The sequence below is a fragment of the Mesoplodon densirostris genome, chromosome 1 (genome assembly GCF_025265405.1).
Source record: "Mesoplodon densirostris isolate mMesDen1 chromosome 1, mMesDen1 primary haplotype, whole genome shotgun sequence".
Lineage (NCBI taxonomy): Eukaryota > Metazoa > Chordata > Mammalia > Artiodactyla > Ziphiidae > Mesoplodon > Mesoplodon densirostris.
This window is the reverse complement of record NC_082661.1, coordinates 87,946,612-87,965,708: the sequence shown is the minus strand read 5'-3', so window position 1 is coordinate 87,965,708 and position 19,097 is coordinate 87,946,612. Positions and strand designations below refer to the sequence as shown.

Sequence of the window (19,097 nt, the reverse complement as noted above, 5' to 3'; positions counted from 1 at the left end):
GTAGATAGTAAGGTCAAAGATAAACAACTTGTCCTTTAAGAGACTCAAATACTAGTAAGGGCAACTAAATATGCAAATAACAAAGGTAAGAATAAAGTGCTTACAGTATGTAGTGGCTAAAAGTAAAATCCGCTGTGGAAAATGGGAGGGGTAGAATGGACATCTCAAAAAATTTCACATTTGAATTAGAGACAAAAAAGAAAGTATGACTTCATGACAGGCAGACAAAACACAGTGGCTAAGGGCATAGACTGTAGAATCCCACTGTTTGGGTTTGAATCTTGGCTCCACTGAAATTATTGGCTGTATAACCTTGGTCAAATTGCTTGACCTCTCTGTGCCTCAGTTTCCTCATCTTTAAAATGGGGAAAATAATACAAGCTACCACATAGGGCTGTTGTAAAGATTTAATGGGTTGTTGAATGTAAAGTGCTTTAAACAGTGCCTGGTACATAGTAGACATGAGATACACAAGTCAAGTGTTATCAATAGCAATGGAGGAAGAAAGAGAACAACATAAGTATCATCATAAAATTTCATAAAGTGAAAAAATGTTTAAATAGTCTACTTTAATAAAATTCTCCTTAAATGTTTACTCACTCGCATACTGGACCTCCGTAATTTTTTACGAACATCTCTTCTAATATCATTCACAGCAACAGATTCTAATTGTTGATAACGTTGAATTTCCTGGTTTATGGTTCCTTCACTTGCACCTAGTTTTCTGGATAAAAAACAAATATGGCAGTTAGTGTAATGAGGTAACAAAGTAAGAGTGATTTTTACTTGCTCCTTTTTAAATTCTCTATCAGAATATCAAAGATTATGTATGGACAGGCCACAATCCTGCATAAAGTTAATACTCATATCTGGCAAAACTGTAAAAAAAAAAAAAACTTTCTCTAATGTTTTAGGAAATGGTTCTTATCCATTTCTACATCACGAGTCTCTGTGATAATCTCAGGAAAGCTATGGAACCACTTAGCAGATAGTATCTGTATGTAATATTCTACATATAATTTAAGCCTCAGGTAAGATTTTAGGGGAGGAAGTATATTTTGCTTCAAGTCAGTTTTCCCCTGATAACAAAACTCAAACTACAATGTAAGTCAACAGGAAAACGTGAATCACTGTATCATAACTGATTTTACAGACAAGTTTTTAGCGAATACCTTTCACTGTACAATGTATACATTTCTGTAAAATCCTCGAATGCAAAAAAACACAGATAAAGGAGTACAAAGATTAGAAAAGATGAAGTATGTTTTCCACCTTTGGGGAAAACAAAAATTTCATTTTGGCAAGAAGAATATTTAGTCTTACAGAGCAAGCATTACCTACTCAGTACTATTTAGCAGGCTACAGATAAAGAAAAAAATGACTACCACCTACTCCCCACTCTTGACTCACCCTACCCTCACCTCAGTTCTAGTGAACTGCTAATACAGGAAAGCAAAAAAGCATGAAGTTTGAATTCAGACAAACACAGGTTCAAATTCCAATTCTTTAATCTCTCTGAGCCAGTTTTCTCATCTATAAAGTTTGGATAATGCCATCTAATCTCACAGAAATGTTGTGAGGATTAAATTGAGATAACATGTCAGAATCACAATAGGTGCTTAATAAATTCTAAATTTTCTTCCTCTCTCAAAAATTTGCATTCCAAAAATACTGTTAGCAAAAAACTCATATTTACATACATATGTGAAGATACATGTATGTACATGTAGGGATGCATATATGTGACATAAAGTCAGTCATAAACTTCTCAGAAATGCGGAGTTGTGGTGAGCACTAGACTAACATTTCTAACTTTATCACTAATGAATGTATGATCTCAGACAAATCACCAAACTTTTCTGGACCTTGGTGATCTCATTTATAAACTAAAGGGGTTGTACTGGCCCCAATCCAGTTTCCTTCACATTTAAAATCTATTCTATTATTAGGGAATACTATACTAAATTAAAAATCATTATACATACTTAAGATCATCTATTACTTTGGCCTGTTCATTCAGTTCTCTGATATCCACTATACGCTTCATAATTTTTCTTCCTCTAAGTTCTCCTGGCTGGCTACAAGATGCTCCTTGTCTTCGATGATCTACAGCTTCCTGAAAAATCAAAAGCATGTCTGTCAGTAACACCCTCAGGTCACAAAGCAAATCTACCCTATCACAGAAATAACACCTTAAATCAAAGGGAGCATGCAAGAATCAAAGCCATCTATATTAAGTAAGATGATTGGAATTCTCCAGTGATTCAAACCCCTTCATTTTCGCAAGGAATCCATTTAGTTGCTACCTACGTTTCCCCATGAGTGAGCTCTGCATGCTTTCAGATGGGACTGGCTAGACTGAGGGGAGGCCCACATCTCTGGGTTACACAGATACTCTGCAGGAACAGAATAGCGCTGATGTGGAGGCCTCAGGCCTAGGAGGTGATTTACAAGTCGTTGCCCAAAGGTGAGCTTGTGGCCATCTCCACTTACTGAACTTCCCTCTGAACTCTAAATGGTAAACAGTAATGTTAATTTTTAAAAAATTTCTTTCCAAGAACAAAACTATTTCATGATACAGTAGTTAAAAGATGTTTCAAATTTTTTTTTACGTCGATAATAGAATGAAAGCAGAGAGAAACTTTCTTTTTATCTAATAATAAGTTTAATAACTAATCAATCTGATACTATAGAATATGTACAGTATAAATGGAAATACACATTTTTAAAATGTATACTTTATTTTGTGTGGGTGCACTTTGCTTCTGACTTTCATTTTTGAACATCATTATTGAGATAATTCACATGCCATAAAATTCACCCATTTTAAAATGTATAATGGTTTATAGTGGTTTTTAGTATAGTCACAAAGTTGTGCAGCCATCATCAGAATCTATTTAGAACATTTTTACCACCTCCCAAACAAAACCTCATAACATTAGCAGTCTCTTCCCATCCCCTCTCCCAACCCCCTAAACTCTCCCAGTCCTAGGCGACCACTGATCTACCTTCTGTCTCTACAGATCTGCTTGCACTTTGCTTTTACTGTTAACATGTTACCTGTAGGTTAAGGCACAAGTTGGTTGACAACCGTTATGAAACAAGGAATTCAATTAAAAGACAATATTTTGGAATTAAAAAAACAATATTATATAAATGTAGACACAGAGAACCACCACTCCCTTCCTCCACAATTAGCAACTACAGTAAATAACACTGACCTAATAATATCCCTTTCTCAGGGTAAAAGCCAGTCCTGACAAAGTCTAACTGTGAGTTTACTTACAGTATGGATAGTGGGAGACATAGTGTCAACTTCATCTTCATCTGACAGGTCAGCTATGTTCACTGAATTTAGATCGGCAATGTCATCTACGTCCTCCTCTCCTGTCAGTGTTGTAAGGGTATTGCCCAGAGCGTTAAGTCTTTTGCCAATGTTAGGATCCATGTGGACATCAATCCCACACATTTTCCACAATACATTGAGTGTCCAGGTTCCAGCACTACTACTTTCTGTTTAAATAAAGAAGTGACGTTTTTGGTAAGTCTTGAGTATAGAAATTTAAATAACTCTACATTCAGGTAATAAAGTGGATGATGGCCCTGTGTAATAACTAATGTCTCTCACAGCTAGATCTGTCAGAAACATGAGACTACGGGATTGATTTCCCTATTGTATAGTGTGCACCTATTGTTTCTCTGTTTTCAGCACTCTTCTTTCCCCATGTGACCTATGAATTCCCTCCTCCCCTAGCCCCATAGCTGATCTACCTCCCCATGACTATAGTAGGAGAACTGGCACAGCCCTCCCTCATTAGCCAGAATTAATCAGATGATTAGCCTGAGTAAGGGTCAAAGTTGGAAAACTAAGAATCCTTCCCTGGACTTGAGCAAAGACTGGTCCCTCTCTAGTGATTGAGGGGTGGGGAATGAGGCTCATGAGCTGCTGGCAGCCATGTTTCCTGCCATATTTCAGGAGGTCAGCAGTTAGCAAAAATGAAGCAGCCGGAGAGAAGCAAAGACAAGAGCTGGAAAGAGCCCTGGTGACAGCTGCGATCTTGTTTCCAGTAGTTCCTGAGGGCCCCTGAATTGACCTCGTTCTTTCTCTTCACTGAGATAGCCATTCCTAAGTTTAATTGTGATCTGCAAATGTTCTTTTAACAAGTTCCCCCTTCTGGTTAAGCCAGTTTGAGTACGTTGTTGTCGCTTATAAACAAGACTCCTGACAAAGACTTTTATGTGACCTTCCTCCCAATATGTATGTTTACCTCAGTTATCAACTTTTCCTTCTAACATTACTGCTGGAAATTTCCTAACTTTTTCAGTTCTCTGTCAGTGGGGACTGCAGGCCTTGCTATTTTCTGAGACAGTTTACTTAGGACGAGCACTGAGACTAGGTTTTGGAGGACAGGAGGAATAGTAAGGAGAAAAGGAAATCTACTCATCCTAATCGGCTTCTCCCCTCTCAACATTTTAAGCGCTCTTAAATAAATATCTCCATTTATCTTACCCTAATTTTATACCAGTAAAAATAATAAAAAGTTACACTATGCTGTCATCTTAGTTAAGACAGATTATTACTTCTATGGTTATCTCCTAACCAGTTTCCTAGATTTTTCTCCTCTCTAATCCTTGAAAGTGTGTGTCCCTTTGATACTGTCACATCTGCTTTCTTGCTCAAAAAAACTCAATGGCTTTCTCACTGTCCACAAAATGAAGTCCAAATTCCTTAATTTGGGATTTAAGATTTTTCTCATCTTATTTTCACATAACTCTATTCCAGCCAATTTGGACAACTCTAACTAGACACTGTGTTTTGACATCATGACAGGTATTATTCTCTCTGCCTGAATTTCCTCTGTTCATATTTTCCAGTTTTTGCTTAAGAAACAGTTTTATCCATCTTTCAAGTCCTTGTTTAAATGCTTTTCCTTCCATAAAGCTTTCTCTCATTCCAGTATCCTTTGACATTTAGAAATTTTATCTCCCTCCTGTAAATTTCAATAGCAATTGGAATTTTATATATTTTTTGAACTTATCACTTATTACAGTTTAGTTATGCTGCAGAGCTGTAACTACATTATTAGAATTTAAGCTTATATGGCATAGAAAGTATATCTTATTCATCTTTGTCTTTCCCAAAACATTTTGTAGTGTATCTTGTACACTGATGGTGTCTAATTAATTGTTAGATAAATAAAAATATGCTAATATTATTGCAAAATAGTTTTTAAAAATTAGGGAATACCAGAATGAGTTTAGTTAAAAGAGCCTCTAATATAAAGGCAGGAAAAATGGATAAAAAAAGCAGAATTCTATCAGATATATATAGCAAAAGTAATACCAAAGGTGAACTTACCAGCAGCTGCTTGTCCTGTAGTCCTGGAACACACTTCATAGGTACCATCTGGAACTACACCTGCACAAAAATCACCCCCAAAATAAGTTTCAATAAAATTATGCTTGTGATTAAATATTACACTGCAATTTTTCTTCCAAAAATGATTACCTAAATATAAACAGGATTACTAGCCTCTCTAGGTTTCAGTTTCTTTTTTTTTAATTTATTAATTTATTTATTTTATACAGCAGGTTCTTATTAGTTATCTATCTGATACATCTTAGTGTATTAGATTTCAGTTTCTAATCTGGAGAATGAAAGGGCTACCTTAGATGACTTATGATATCTATTTCATATCTCGCAATATTTTATTCTTACCGATTTTAAGAACTGCATACACCTGAAACTAATATATTGTAAATCAACCATACCTCAATAAAGAAAAAAAGATTTGACTCCAGTTTTATCTTTACATTCTGCATGTGATTTCCTTATCTGAGTGACAATACCTGGCCAACTCTGAAACTCTAGTTTCCAGATTCTATGACAATTTGTACCATCATGAATGAATGGCACTTTGAGAATGCAAATAAGTTTAAAATGATTTTTTGATAACTAAGAACTGCCACATTAGGTCACAGACATGATTCATCAACCTTGTCTTTTACTTTGACAAGGATCATTTTATGAGGGGAAAAAAAAAAAGATTGCCTGCCATGATGTCAACCTCATAACGTCAGCCTCCTAAGGTCATGGACCTATCCCCAGAACATATCTAACTTTAACTTTGAAACATTTACTACTTCTTAGCTTTAATCAGATAATTTCAGCTTTTTAAAGAGGTTAATTAAATCAACAAAAGACATGCCATCCTTGAAACAACTTTTAAACAAAGTAGAGCCTAAAGATAGAATTAAGACCCTTTCTCAGTAATCCTTAATGGAAACCAAATTTCAGTCTAAACCTGACAGTATATATACCGTAAATAAAATGTCCTTTTGCAATTCATTCCATATTCTAAACTGGTATTCAAATGTTACTCAAATGTGAGTTGTAGAAATACTACAATTTAGTGACTTCCCTGGTGGTCCAGTGGTTAAGACTCCATGCTCCCAATGCAGGGGGCCTGGGTTCGATCCCTGGTCAGGGAACTAGATCCCACATGCCACAACTAAGACCCAGCACAGCCAAATAAATAAATTTAAAAAAAAGAAAAGAAATACTACAATTTATTTTGGGAGAAAGGGTTCATAAATGACAATTTCTATTATGTATTTTTTAAGGTGGTGCCAATAACTTTAAAATCTAAATTATATTTTTGAACCATATGGTACTTGTGCCTCACATACAAATTATAAAAAAGAATTAGATCTTGTTTGGGGGTAAAAGTTTGCCTAATTCACCTTTAATGTCATAGTTATAAATCAGAGCAAAAAAAGCCTAGACTACCCTTTCAAATCTTAAGACTGCTAGAATGAAAAGAAAAGCCTCTGAAATTGGAGTAATATAACTAAGGCCAAGTGAAAGTAAGAAACAGTAAATTTAAAAAGGGTAGAAAACATCGGGGACTTCCAATCCCAAGAAGTGCTAGAGAATTTTTGAATATTAAGCTAAAAAAAAGATTATATAAATTCATAGAATACAGAGGTATGATGAATTAATAAGGAATGTTAAAATTCTTAGGAGTATATCTGGATCCTGAAAGTGAGAAGTAGGAAACCAACTGGGCTCCTGCCCACTGTACCTGTCATCTCTGAGTTGGACCAACCAGAATCCAGGATGGCAGTATTCCTGCTGTGACAACCAAATGCTGCTACCCAGGTGTTAGCAGAAAGCTTGGAATTTTTCAAACTTCTAGTGGTTTAGTTTTTCTAAATACATGTTAAAGAATAGCGTCTAATCTTTACTATTTAAGTGGTCCATGGAACCCTTCCTATAGATTGTCCTTTCTAATTTTTATTGCACTTCCCCCCAAAATATTATCACCTAGAGAGGAAATTACACCGTGCTATCTTTTTTTTTTTTTTTTTTTTGGCCATGCCGCTTGGCTTGCAGAGTCTTAGTTCCCCAACCAGGGATCAAACCTGGGCCCCGCCAGTGAAAGCGCCAAGTCCTAACCACTGGACCACCAGGGAATTACTGACACAGGGCCATCTTTTTTTTAGGGCATGATTTTTTTTTAACATCTTTATTGGAGTATAATTGCTTTACAATGGTGTGTTAGTTTCTGCTGTATAACAAAGTGAATCAGCTATACATATACATATATCCCCATATCCCCTCCCTCTTGCGTCTCCCTCCCACCCTCCCTATCCCACCCCTCTAGGTGGTCACAAAGCATCGAGCTGATCTCCCTGTGCTGTGCGGCTGCTTCCCACTAGTTATTTACTTTACGTTTGGTAGTTTATATATGTACATGCCACTCTCTTACTTCGTCCCAGCTTACCCTTCCCACTCCCCATGTCCTCAAGTCCATTCTCTACATCTGTGTTTTTATTCCTGTCCTGCTCCTAGGTTCTTCAGAACCTTTTTTTTTTTTTTTTAGATTCTATATATGTGTTAGCACATGGTATTTGTTTTTCTCTTTCTGACTTACTTCACTCTGTATGACAGACTCTAGGTCCATCCACCTCACTACAAATACCTCAATTTCATTTCTTTTAATGGCTAATATTCCACTGTATATATATATGCCACATCTTCTTTATCCATTCATCTGTCAGTGGACACTTAGGTTGCTTCCATGTCCGGGCTATTGTAAATAGTGCTGCAGTGAACATTGTGGTACATGACTCTTTTTGAATTATGGTTTTCTCAGGGTATATGCCCAGTAGTGGGATTGCTGGGTTGTATGGTGGTTCTACTTTTAGTTTTTTAAGGAACTTCCATATTGTTCTCCATAGTGGCTGTATCAATTTACATTCCCACCAACAGTGCAAGAGGGTTCCCTTTTCTCCACACCCTGTCCAGCATTTATTGCTTGTAGATTTTTTGATGCTGGCCATTCTGACTGGGGTGAGGTGATACCTCATTGTAGTTTTGATTTGCATTTCTCTAATGATTAGTGATGTTGAGCATCTTTTCATGTGTTTGTTGGCAATCTGTATATCTTCTTTGGAGAAATGTCTATTTAGGTCTTCTGCCCATTTTTGGATTGGGTTGTTTGTTTTTTTGATATTGAGCTGCATGAGCTGCTTGTAAATTTTGGAGATTAATCCTTTGTCCATTGATTCATTTGCAAATATTTTCTCCCATTCTGAGAGTTGTCTTTTGGTCTTGTTTATGGTTTCCTTTGCTGTGCAAAAGCTTTGAAATTTCATTAGGTCCCATTTGTTTATTTTTGTTTTTATTTCCATTTCTCTAGGAGGTGGGTCAAAAAGGATCTTGCTGTGATTTATGTCATGGAGTGTTCTGCCTATGTTTTCCTTTTTATAGTGTCTGGCCTTACATTTAGGTCTTTAATCCATTTTGAGTTTATTTTTGTGTATGGCATTAGGGAGTGTTCTAATTTCATTCTTTTACATGTAGCTGTCCAGTTTTCCCAGCACCACTTATTGAAGAGGCTGTCTTTTCTCCATTGTATATTCTTGCCTCCTTTATCAAAAATAAGGTGACCATATGTGCGTGGGTTTACCTCTGGGCTTTCTATCCTGTTCCATTGATCTATATTTCTGTTTCTGTAGGGCATGATTTTTAAATGATCTGTGAAAAAAAATCCTAAGGCATAATCCTACTTTTCCTTATTTCTCTGCCCTAAACTCAACTCTTTTTTAAAAAAAATCTCAGTTATATCCAAGTATACTTACTACTAATAAAAACTACACTAATAAAAACTACAAAATAGTAAACTAATTGGTGAATCTGTAATTTGGAATTCTTTTATGTCAGCAAAACAACTACTCTACTCATCTCGTTTGCCACTCTCCCAAAACACCAAACAATAAGCATGTTACAAAAACAAGTCATTTGATTCCCTCCAAAACCCCAAATAAATTATGATTATCGCAATTATCAGCATGTTAGTGTTCTACTTTGCTGGTATAATATCCACTGAGGTGCTGAGTTATTGTTTATATTTTTTAATATGTGTTTTTGAGTCAGAGGCATATTTCTTATGCATTTTCCCTTTGTTTAAACTGCTAAGGAAATGGTATCCTTCCTTGTTTCCAAATATATTCTATCCAGTATGACTATAATGATGGCAAAATGTCATCATAATAAAAATCAATAGGTTTAAATTTATTTTAAGAAAAAAAACACACAAACAAAAGACAGTTATGGTGACCTTTTAAAACATACATAACAACCATGTAAAATGATTACTTGTAAAAATTTCTAATGAAGCCTAATTTTGGTCTTTTGGGTATCAGGCACGAGTATTTTGATATCAAGTCTTCTTAATAACCTGAAGTATTTCAAAGAAATCCTAGTATTTTACCTATGAATTATCTAAATGCAAAGCATTCAAAACCAAAAAATTTCACCTAAAATTTTAGCCAATATTAAATGCTAAAACTTCAAGTTTTGATATAAAAACACTGGAAAGTTCTCCCAATACTCAAAGAAAACCCAGAACTGGAAAGAAGATTGTCTTACAGTGAAGAGAGGAAAAAATTGCTAAATAATGGCATACCACCTTCTGAAAAGTAATTAATTTTGTTTTACAGATTAGCTGAGGAATTTTAGTCCACAACCATTAATTTTTCAAATATAATTTTTCTTCATTATTAAGATTAATGATAACACAACACTGTAAAGCAACTATACTCCAATAAAAATTAATTAAAAATAGATTAATGATGCTTTATCAACTCTGCTGTAATATTTAAAATATTAAAATAAAAATAAATCCCTTTACCTTCAAAATAGCATACAAATACAGCTTTAGTTATTCACAACCAGAGGAATAACTAAAGCTGTGTTTAATGGAGCATAATAGAATCAGAGAAATTCACACAAATTATACTCTGTATACTACATATGTGGACATGTGGACTTATTTATGGCTGGAATCCCTGCTCCTGGTTATCCTGTATTATGTTATAGGATGAATTGGATCTTACACATTTATCACTTTGTTTCAAGATCCCCACAGAACAAAGACACTTTGCCTGGTCATTCAAGAATCAGTTACAGGAAAAATCAGGGAGTGAGCAAACCTTCAAATGTTATACCATCAAAAAGAATACCTAGTTGGTTTACTTACCCAAACAACTGAAAGCTGCAGTTTTTCACAAATATGTTCTGATATCTTTAATTAGAAATAGTCTTTATGTCACAAAGTCCAATAACATTCCTAGATATGAACATCCTTTAGTTTTACTTATGAAGACACTGGGGTTATTTTTTAATTTTAAAAAATTCAAAACCTCATACAGAAAATAAGAGACACTCACAGGCATTCATCACTAGGTCCCCACGAATTTCTGGTTTCCAGTCATCCCATGATGTCTCAAAGCCATCAGCAAAACGGATACAAAAGTTTTTGAAATGCCCTTTACTAACTAGAGATTCTGAAGAACAAGCAGTGATGAGAGTACTTTCAATGGTCAGTACTAAAGCAGAACCAGTGTCAAGGTCTCCAGTGTGATTAGACTGCAAAATATATTAAAGAAATGAGACAAAAGGTGACAACTTTTAAAATTTGGAAACCTCACAGGATTCATAAGATCAAACATCTAGAAAGGGTCAACCCTAGAGCGCTTCATTAAAAAGCAGTTTAGAAAGATGCCTACTTTTAAAATTAAATTGCTCATGTGAAATGCATTGCCATGTGCATTTTTTTAACCTAAACTTGCAAAAGGCTAATTATCTGTTCTTTTTATCTCAAGCCTTTTAGTTTGTGTGGAACATTTTCATTTTGACAACCATCCCTGGTGTGTAAATCCTTCCTAAGCTCTGTCCATCATGTCATTAAAATATTATCATTTTTCAGCCCCTGAAGCACAAACATACCACGTTGCCAATCCTTAACTCAGAGTTTTTCTTAACACTGTTTTGCCAAACAAAATACTTAAAGATAAATTCATTCAACAACTGGTTACAGGTTAAGGTAAATTATAACAGTAAAATGTAGACCTCTGTATTTGTTATAATTGTAACTTCTTAGCCTAACAGGGGGTTCATAGCCTTTTCCCTCACACACATGTGCATGCAAATATGTATTCCTGAGAACTGGTCCTAAATCACAAAGAGTAAATTTTTGCTTTATCCAGTACACATAACTTGGAAGTTTTGTTACCACTAAATATTATAGTTTAAAAGAATTTTGAAATTCCCTACCCTGTTTTAGATAAAGTTATTAAACATTACTATATAGCATCCTTAAATATCCTTTGTTTCTATTTTATTATCAAGTGTATGCCAAAGATGTCTTGGCTAAATACAAAACAAATAAAAGGGCCTCCCTGGTGGCGCAGTGGTTGAGAGTCCGCCTGCCGATGCAGGGGATACGGGTTCGCGCCCCGGTCTGGGAGGATCCCATATGCCGCGGAGCGGCTGGGCCCGTGAGCCATGGCCGCTGAGCCTGCGCATCCGGAGCCTGCGCGTCCGGAGCCTGTGCTCCGCAACGGGGGAGGCCACAACAGTGAGAGGCCCGCATACCGAAAAAAAAAAAAAAAAAAACAAATAAAAATTTTTGAAAGCTAAGCTGCTTATTTTCCAAGGTAAAAATTAAGATATATTAGATGGGTGTCAATCTCATTACTATTATGAGGCATATCAGAATGCTTCAGAGGAGTCTCATGAAACTGACGTTTAATACACTGTGGATGAATAACGGTTGAAGGAGTTCAATCTTACTTGCTATCTACTAAACTCAAGTTATAAACTGTTATCCTGAAAAGCTTATTGTTATACTCTATACACATAAAAATGGTTTCTAGAAATGTCTGGCTCTTAATCTTGGACTGTGATTCGATTTTTTATACCTGTGCAGTATTTGTGATAGGCAGGCAAATTCCCAGATCATTCACAGTGAGCTGGAGGAAGAGAGTCCCAAACGCCTGGGCTGACGTTTGCTGGATACCAGGCAACATATCTACCACTTCCTTTGTAGCCATATGAATATCTTTATGTAAAGCCATTCGTTGTTCATTCCAATTGTCATAGGCAGCCTTATAATTCAGCCAAAACAGCACAGCTTTTGATAATTAAGACAGGGCAGAAGGAAAATTAAAATAAAAACTGTAAAGCTATATGGCAAGTAAACCTCTAGAGCTGCAAAATCCTGTTGATTAATAAAAATTATTCCCAGAAAATTGTAGCATTAGAATTTGAAAGGATCTAAGAGGATACAGTCAACTTGAGAAATGAAAAAAGCAGAAAGCAGGGACTGCAAAGTGGCAAAAGAAGAAAATCCAGGTCCATTCATTCATTCAATGAATTAGTTGTGAAATGCCTACTATATATGCTAGGCATTGGCATGGAATAACAAACGAAAACAGACATGGTCCCTGACCTTATACAGCTTTCTGTTACAACCGTTAAAAATTCTTGAAGGAGAGGTACGTCATACTGGGAGTATACATTAATAAAGTGTGATTTAGAGAGAGAAGTCAAAGACATTTGAGTTTGTAACAAGAATGAAACTTAAGGTAAACCATCATTTAATGCAGTGTATACAAGGAGGAGTCTAAAGAGAGATAAAGATGAACGGGCCAGAGAAGTAGAAGGAAAAGCAGGTGTTATGTCATGGACACAAAGAGTACAAAGTACTTTAAGGAGTTGTTGAAAGTTGATCAAAAGTTGGTAAGATGAGAAATGAAAAAAAAAAAGTGCACCAGATTTAGCAAAATAAAATGGTAAGGGCAGTTTTCTCACAAACTGATCTTATCACCAGCCAATGCCCACCACTGATTTAAATCTTTTATGGCTTCATAAATGGTTCTTCATTACTTCTAAAATACAATTCCTATTTGCCCAAGACACATTAATTAGATTCTATCTATTGTTCAGCCTTATTTCCCATTATTTTCTTTTATAAAAATGGCTGCTATATTTTCTTAGACCTCTGTGCTCATATATATTCATTCATGTTCTTTCTCACTTGGCAAATATTTATTTAGTTCTTAACTACATGCCTGGGACTGTTCTAAGCCTTCAGATACAGAGGTAAATAGGACAAGCTTTCATTTCCTGTCTCCTTGGTGAACTCCTAACTCCAAGTTGAATCTGAAAATTTAGTTTCTCCTCTGAGAAGCACAGAGAAAGTGAGAGACACCCTCAGATATAAGGGGGAAAAAAAGAAGTGTGTGTGTGTGTGTGTGTGTATCTATATCTATATATCTCCACTCTGTAGTCTACTTTGTTCTCTTTCCCACTGAACTGAGAGCTCCTTGAGGGCAGAGATCCTGTTTTCCATATTTGTATTCCACTTCTAGACAGTAAACAATAAATGTTTATAGAATAAATTAATAAAGACAGTGCTAAGACAATTGGGTGCAATAGTTATCCAAACCAAAAAATTTAAAATTCTGAATCAGACATTCCTATAGATCCATGTAAAAAGCAAATAACTTTAAAAAGTAAAGTAACTTCAAAAACTAATGGTAATAAGCATGAAACTTTTTTTGGATGCTCACATTTTAAATTTAAGAGACATTTAGCTGTCAAGCATTTAAACTTGTAAACTACAGATAATTTTTTCTAGCATTACCAAAACATTTCTAAATCTAACAAGACAGTATTGATAGACTTCATCTTACCTCTATCAAAGGCCACAGGCTGTGCATAAACAATTGGTCTATTCAGGGTAATAAGCACAGCTTCCCTATCTGAAGAACCACTGATTTCTTCTCGCAGGGCATTTCTTAACCCAATTCTAGTTTTAAAATAGGCAACCTGATGAAAATCAGAACCAGCTTCCTCATAAACCTAAAATAAAATTAAAAGCTCAATAAAATCAAATAATGGAAAATATTTTAATTTAAAAAATTAGAAGTTTTAACACCATTAATGGTATTGTTCACTAAAAGAACTACAGTACATTTTTCTCTATTTCATGTCAATGATAAATTCCTGATACTCTGTACCATAAACACTTGAAATTAATATACAATATGGATGGGTATATAAGAAATAAATAGGAAGTCATACATAAAATTCATACAAAAGCTAGGATTAGGGCCATATCCTCAATGGCAATGTATTAAATGTTTCAAGATAATTAGATCCTCTCTCCTCTCAAACTGTGTTTCTATTTGAAAAAATTACTGTTTTTCTAGAGATGACATGAAATTTTTGTTCATTTATTCCCCCACATAATCTTTAATACAACCACTCAGGTTTGAAAAGTGACTGGTATTCTTTTAATCTTCAAACTAAAGAAGGAAAAAGGTTAAATCTACATAATAATTTTTAGCAAAAAAAATAGTAAAATTCCCTGATGAGCTGTGAAAGTTAATTTTTATACAACAGAATCTGATTTACTGTCATATATATACACTTTTTTTTAACTTTACATGTTTATATTATAGCATGCAAAATTTGCCATTATCAAACAGGACAGCTAAGAAACTTAGTAACATTTTAAAGACTGACCAATGTTAGTACAAAGTGTTGAAATAAAAAATAATGTTTAACAAAATCAAGAGACATTATAAACGAATATTTATGAAGATACTAGATTCAAGTTTCATGTGATTGCATTTGCACTGAACAATATACTACCAATATACTCAATGAAATACCAAGGTAAAATTATAAGGTCCTTCTTAAATGATTTTTTATTAGAATTTACAATCAGATTTTAGGAACTTCAACTCAATACTTTTTAAAGTATAGTAATACTTAAAGTAGTTTAAATTGATGTGCAAAGTTTAAAAGCCACAGTTTTAATATCAACATATTCAGCACTCACCTGATGTTTAACAATTTGTCCTAATGCCAGATTTAAATCCACTTGGCATTTACCAAACAGTTTCAGATAGCTGCTACTTCCTGGTGAAGCTTTGGTTTGAAGTCGGTTTGAAAGTTCCAGTTCAATCAATCCAGTTTCAAATCTCACAGCTCTCATTGAGGGAGTTGTGGCCGTTACTTGAATACCCTAGCAGATTATATGTTTGGAGGAAAAAAGAATCTTAAATCAACAATGTACACCCACACAAATGAAATCTTTCAATATATGATAAATAAAACAGCCATGTTTTAAAACACATATAGGATGCCTGATGAACTGATAAAACTGGCAACATCCTTTAATTTCTCATGTCAGTAGGAACTTTTTTAGCTATTAAATTTTTTTTCAGTATTCTGTATTGAAAATATAGACTGTTCATGTGTTAAATACATTAATTACAAGTAAATAACTATTTGGTAAGAATGATTTTTATTTTTAAGAACACTAATATCGTAAATATTGGAAATAACTTTTCTATTAAGGTATTATTTTAACTGGATAACTACAAAATATTTCTTACAGAGTAATTTATAACAGCAATAATTAGAAAAAAGTCAAAAGGTTTATCTGAAGGAAGTAGTTAAATTGTTACAACTGTATAATATATAGCATAGCTGTTCAAAAAGATAAAGTGGATCTAAATGTTCTGACATGGAAAGGTATTCAAGGTTTTTAAAAATGCAGAAATATATACATATATTAAAAATACAAATAGGAAAACGTCCTAAAGGATATTCAACTGTTAAAGCTTCTTCTCTGCGTGGACAGGGTTATACTTCAGTTTTATTTTCTATTTGGCATACTCATATATCATATAGATTTTCTACAAGCATACATTAAGTAGAAAAATACTTCTTAAAGAATCATTATTATATTATTATTTATGTTACCTTAAACTGCAAGTTCAGGGAATAGAGTAGAATTTTAGGCTTATCTCCATCTGCTGTTCCATCATGTTCGTTCCAAAGAGGAATAGGTTGCTCCCCACCTGAAAGGTTAAATAATTGAAGGTTTGAGGCAATTTCTTTAAAAGGAAAATAATAACTACTTTGTGTGCTTAAAAACACACACACACACACACAACATTTTCTTCTTCCTGATCATTAACTCAATCTTTAACAGGAAACTTTAGCCATGTCACATTTCACTGAGGCAGATGTTATATGATAGGGACAGTACTGCATATGTAGATATTTATTAAGAACATTTTATAAGGACTAGAACTAAGATCCCACAAGCTGTGCAGTGCGGCCAGAAAAAAAAAAAAGAACATTTTATAAGGACTAAATTAAGACATTATACCTATAATTACACCAAACATGATTATACACCTGAGGAAATATATTTGAGGGAAAAACAGTACAATGAAATAATTTCTTCAACCAAAAATGTGACCTTTGTCATTTATATTTGTGTGTCATAAACAAAAAAGAATGGAAGAAAAAATAAAGGTGGAGAAATAAAAAATAAGGTAATAATTAAGAGTGTGACAATAAAGGTTTGGCCTATACATGAAAACAAAATGGGGGCAGAGGACCCTGGGGATAAAGTTCCTATTAATAGACCATTTGTTGCCCAGGCATTGTGGCATTCAGGAAATAATGTTCTAATACTTGAAAATCCAACTTCTATCTCTACTCCTCCTTCCTTTATTGTAAAAACCTTTCTGTATGCTTACCTTTCAAATATTCTAAAAGTGATTCATCTTTTTCTATGTATATTGAATTTAGCATCATCCCAGGGAGCAAATATAAGTGGGATGGGAAGTTTTTTCCTAGTAGGTAATCAATTAATGTAATTCATCACATCAACAGGCTAAAGAAGAAAAATTACATTATCATATTACAGGATGCAGAAAAAGCATTTGACAAAATCCAACACCTATTGATAGTAAAGATTCTCAGTAAACTAGGAGCAGAGAACTTCCTCAACTCGATAGAGAATATCTACAAAAAACCTACAGCTAGTAGGATCCTTAATGGTGAAAAGCTCTTAGTTTCCTCACTAAGATAAGGTACAAACCAAGGATGTCCACTCTTACCACTCCTTTTCAACATCATACAAGAAGTCCTACCTAATGCAACAAGACAAGAAAAGGAAAAAAAAAAGATATACAGATTGGGAAGGAAGAAATAAAACTGTCTCTGTTCACAAATGACCTGATCATCTATGTAGAAGTTCCTGGACCCAATAAGTGATTATAGCAAAATTGCAGGATACAAGGTTAATAATATACAGTTTCCTATATACCAGCAATAAACAGTGGAATGTGAAATTAAAAACACAATACCATTTACATTAGCACCACAAAAAATAAGATACTTAAGTATAAATTAACAATATATATATAAGATCTACATGAGAAAACCTACAAAACTCTGATAATGTCAGTTCTTCCCAACTTGCTCTCTAGATTCAATGCAACCCCAGTCAAAATCCTACCAAGTTATTTTGTGGATATTGACAAACTCATTCTAAGGTGTACATGAAGAGACAAAATACCCAGAATAGCCAATAAAATATTGAAGGAGAAGACCAAAACTAGAAGACTTAAACTACCTGACTTCAAGACTACAAGCTAATCAAGACAGTGTGGTACTGGTGAAATAACAGACAAAAAGATCAATGGAACAGAAGGGAGAGCTCAAAAATAGATCCACATAAATATAGTCAACTAATCTTTGACAAATGAGCAAAGGCAATACAATTGAGCAAAGGCAGTACAATGGAGCAAAGATACAGTCTTTTCAACATATGTTGCTAGAATACCTGGACATCCACATGCAAAAAAATACATGTAGATATAGACCTTAAACCTGTCACAAAAATTAACTCATAATGGATCACAGGCCTAAAGGTAAAACACAAAACTACAAAAATCATATAACAAAGGAGAAAACCTTAATGACCTTCTGTATGACAATGACTTTTTGGATACAACACCAAAGGCATGATCCATGAAAGAAAGAATTGATAAATTAGACTTTTAAAAAATTTTTTAATTTTAATTTTAATTTTTTTTTGGTCACACCACACAAAATGAGGGATCTTAGTCCCCCAACCAGGCATGAAACTCGCACCCCTTGCAGTGGAAGCACAGAGTCTTAACCACTGGACCACCAGGGAAGTCCCAAGCTAGACTTTATTAAAATTAAAAACTTCTGCTCTGAGAAGACAGTATCAAGAGAATAACAAGACAAGCCACAACCGGGAGAAAATATTTCCAAAAGATACATTTGTAAAGGACCATTATCCAAAATATGCAAAGAGCTCTTAAACTCAACAATAAGAAAACAACCTGATTAAAAATGGGCCAAACATTTTAATAAACACCTCACCAAAGAAGATATACAGAAGGCAAATAAGCACATGAAAAGGTGCTTCACATCATGTCATCAGGGAAATGCAAATTAAAACCACAGTAATATACCACTGCACACCCATCAGAATATCCAAAATCTAGAACAGTGACAAACAACACAAAATGCTGGGGGGATGTGGAGCAAATGGAACTTTCATTCATTTCTGGTGGGAATGGAAAATGGTACAGTCACTTTGGAAGACAGTTTGGCAGTTTCCTATAAAACGAAACATACTTTTATATGATCCATATGATCCAGCAATGTTGCACCTTGGCAGTTACCAAAAGGAGATGAAAACTTATGTCCACACAGAAACCTGCATGTGGATGTTTATAGCACCTTAGTTCATAATGGCCAAAACCTGGAAGCAACCAAGGGAGGAATAAATAGGCAAAGAACAGAGGATTTTTAGGGCAGTGGAACTACTCTGTAGGATATTATAATGATAGATACACATCATTATACATTTGTTCAAACCCACAGAATGAACAATGCC

At 34.5% G+C, this 19,097-nt stretch overlaps 1 protein-coding gene across 5 annotated transcripts in view; it reads right to left on the bottom strand.

Annotated features, from left to right (window-relative positions):
* The window catches only part of BLTP1 (bridge-like lipid transfer protein family member 1), a 211,864-nt gene that overhangs the window by 38,278 nt on the left and 154,489 nt on the right, over nucleotides 1–19,097 (bottom strand). For all 5 annotated transcript variants that reach the window (XM_060105644.1, XM_060105660.1, XM_060105652.1 and 2 more), the window contains 9 exons: nucleotides 16,130–16,227; nucleotides 15,201–15,386; nucleotides 14,047–14,215; nucleotides 12,271–12,482; nucleotides 10,738–10,936; nucleotides 5,360–5,419; nucleotides 3,287–3,513; nucleotides 1,986–2,116; nucleotides 601–724 (listed from right to left, as the gene is read on the bottom strand). In XM_060105644.1, coding sequence (XP_059961627.1) covers nucleotides 601–724; nucleotides 1,986–2,116; nucleotides 3,287–3,513; nucleotides 5,360–5,419; nucleotides 10,738–10,936; nucleotides 12,271–12,482; nucleotides 14,047–14,215; nucleotides 15,201–15,386; nucleotides 16,130–16,227 — 1,406 coding nt within the window. The remainder of the gene's footprint in view (nucleotides 1–600; nucleotides 725–1,985; nucleotides 2,117–3,286; nucleotides 3,514–5,359; nucleotides 5,420–10,737; nucleotides 10,937–12,270; nucleotides 12,483–14,046; nucleotides 14,216–15,200; nucleotides 15,387–16,129; nucleotides 16,228–19,097) is intronic.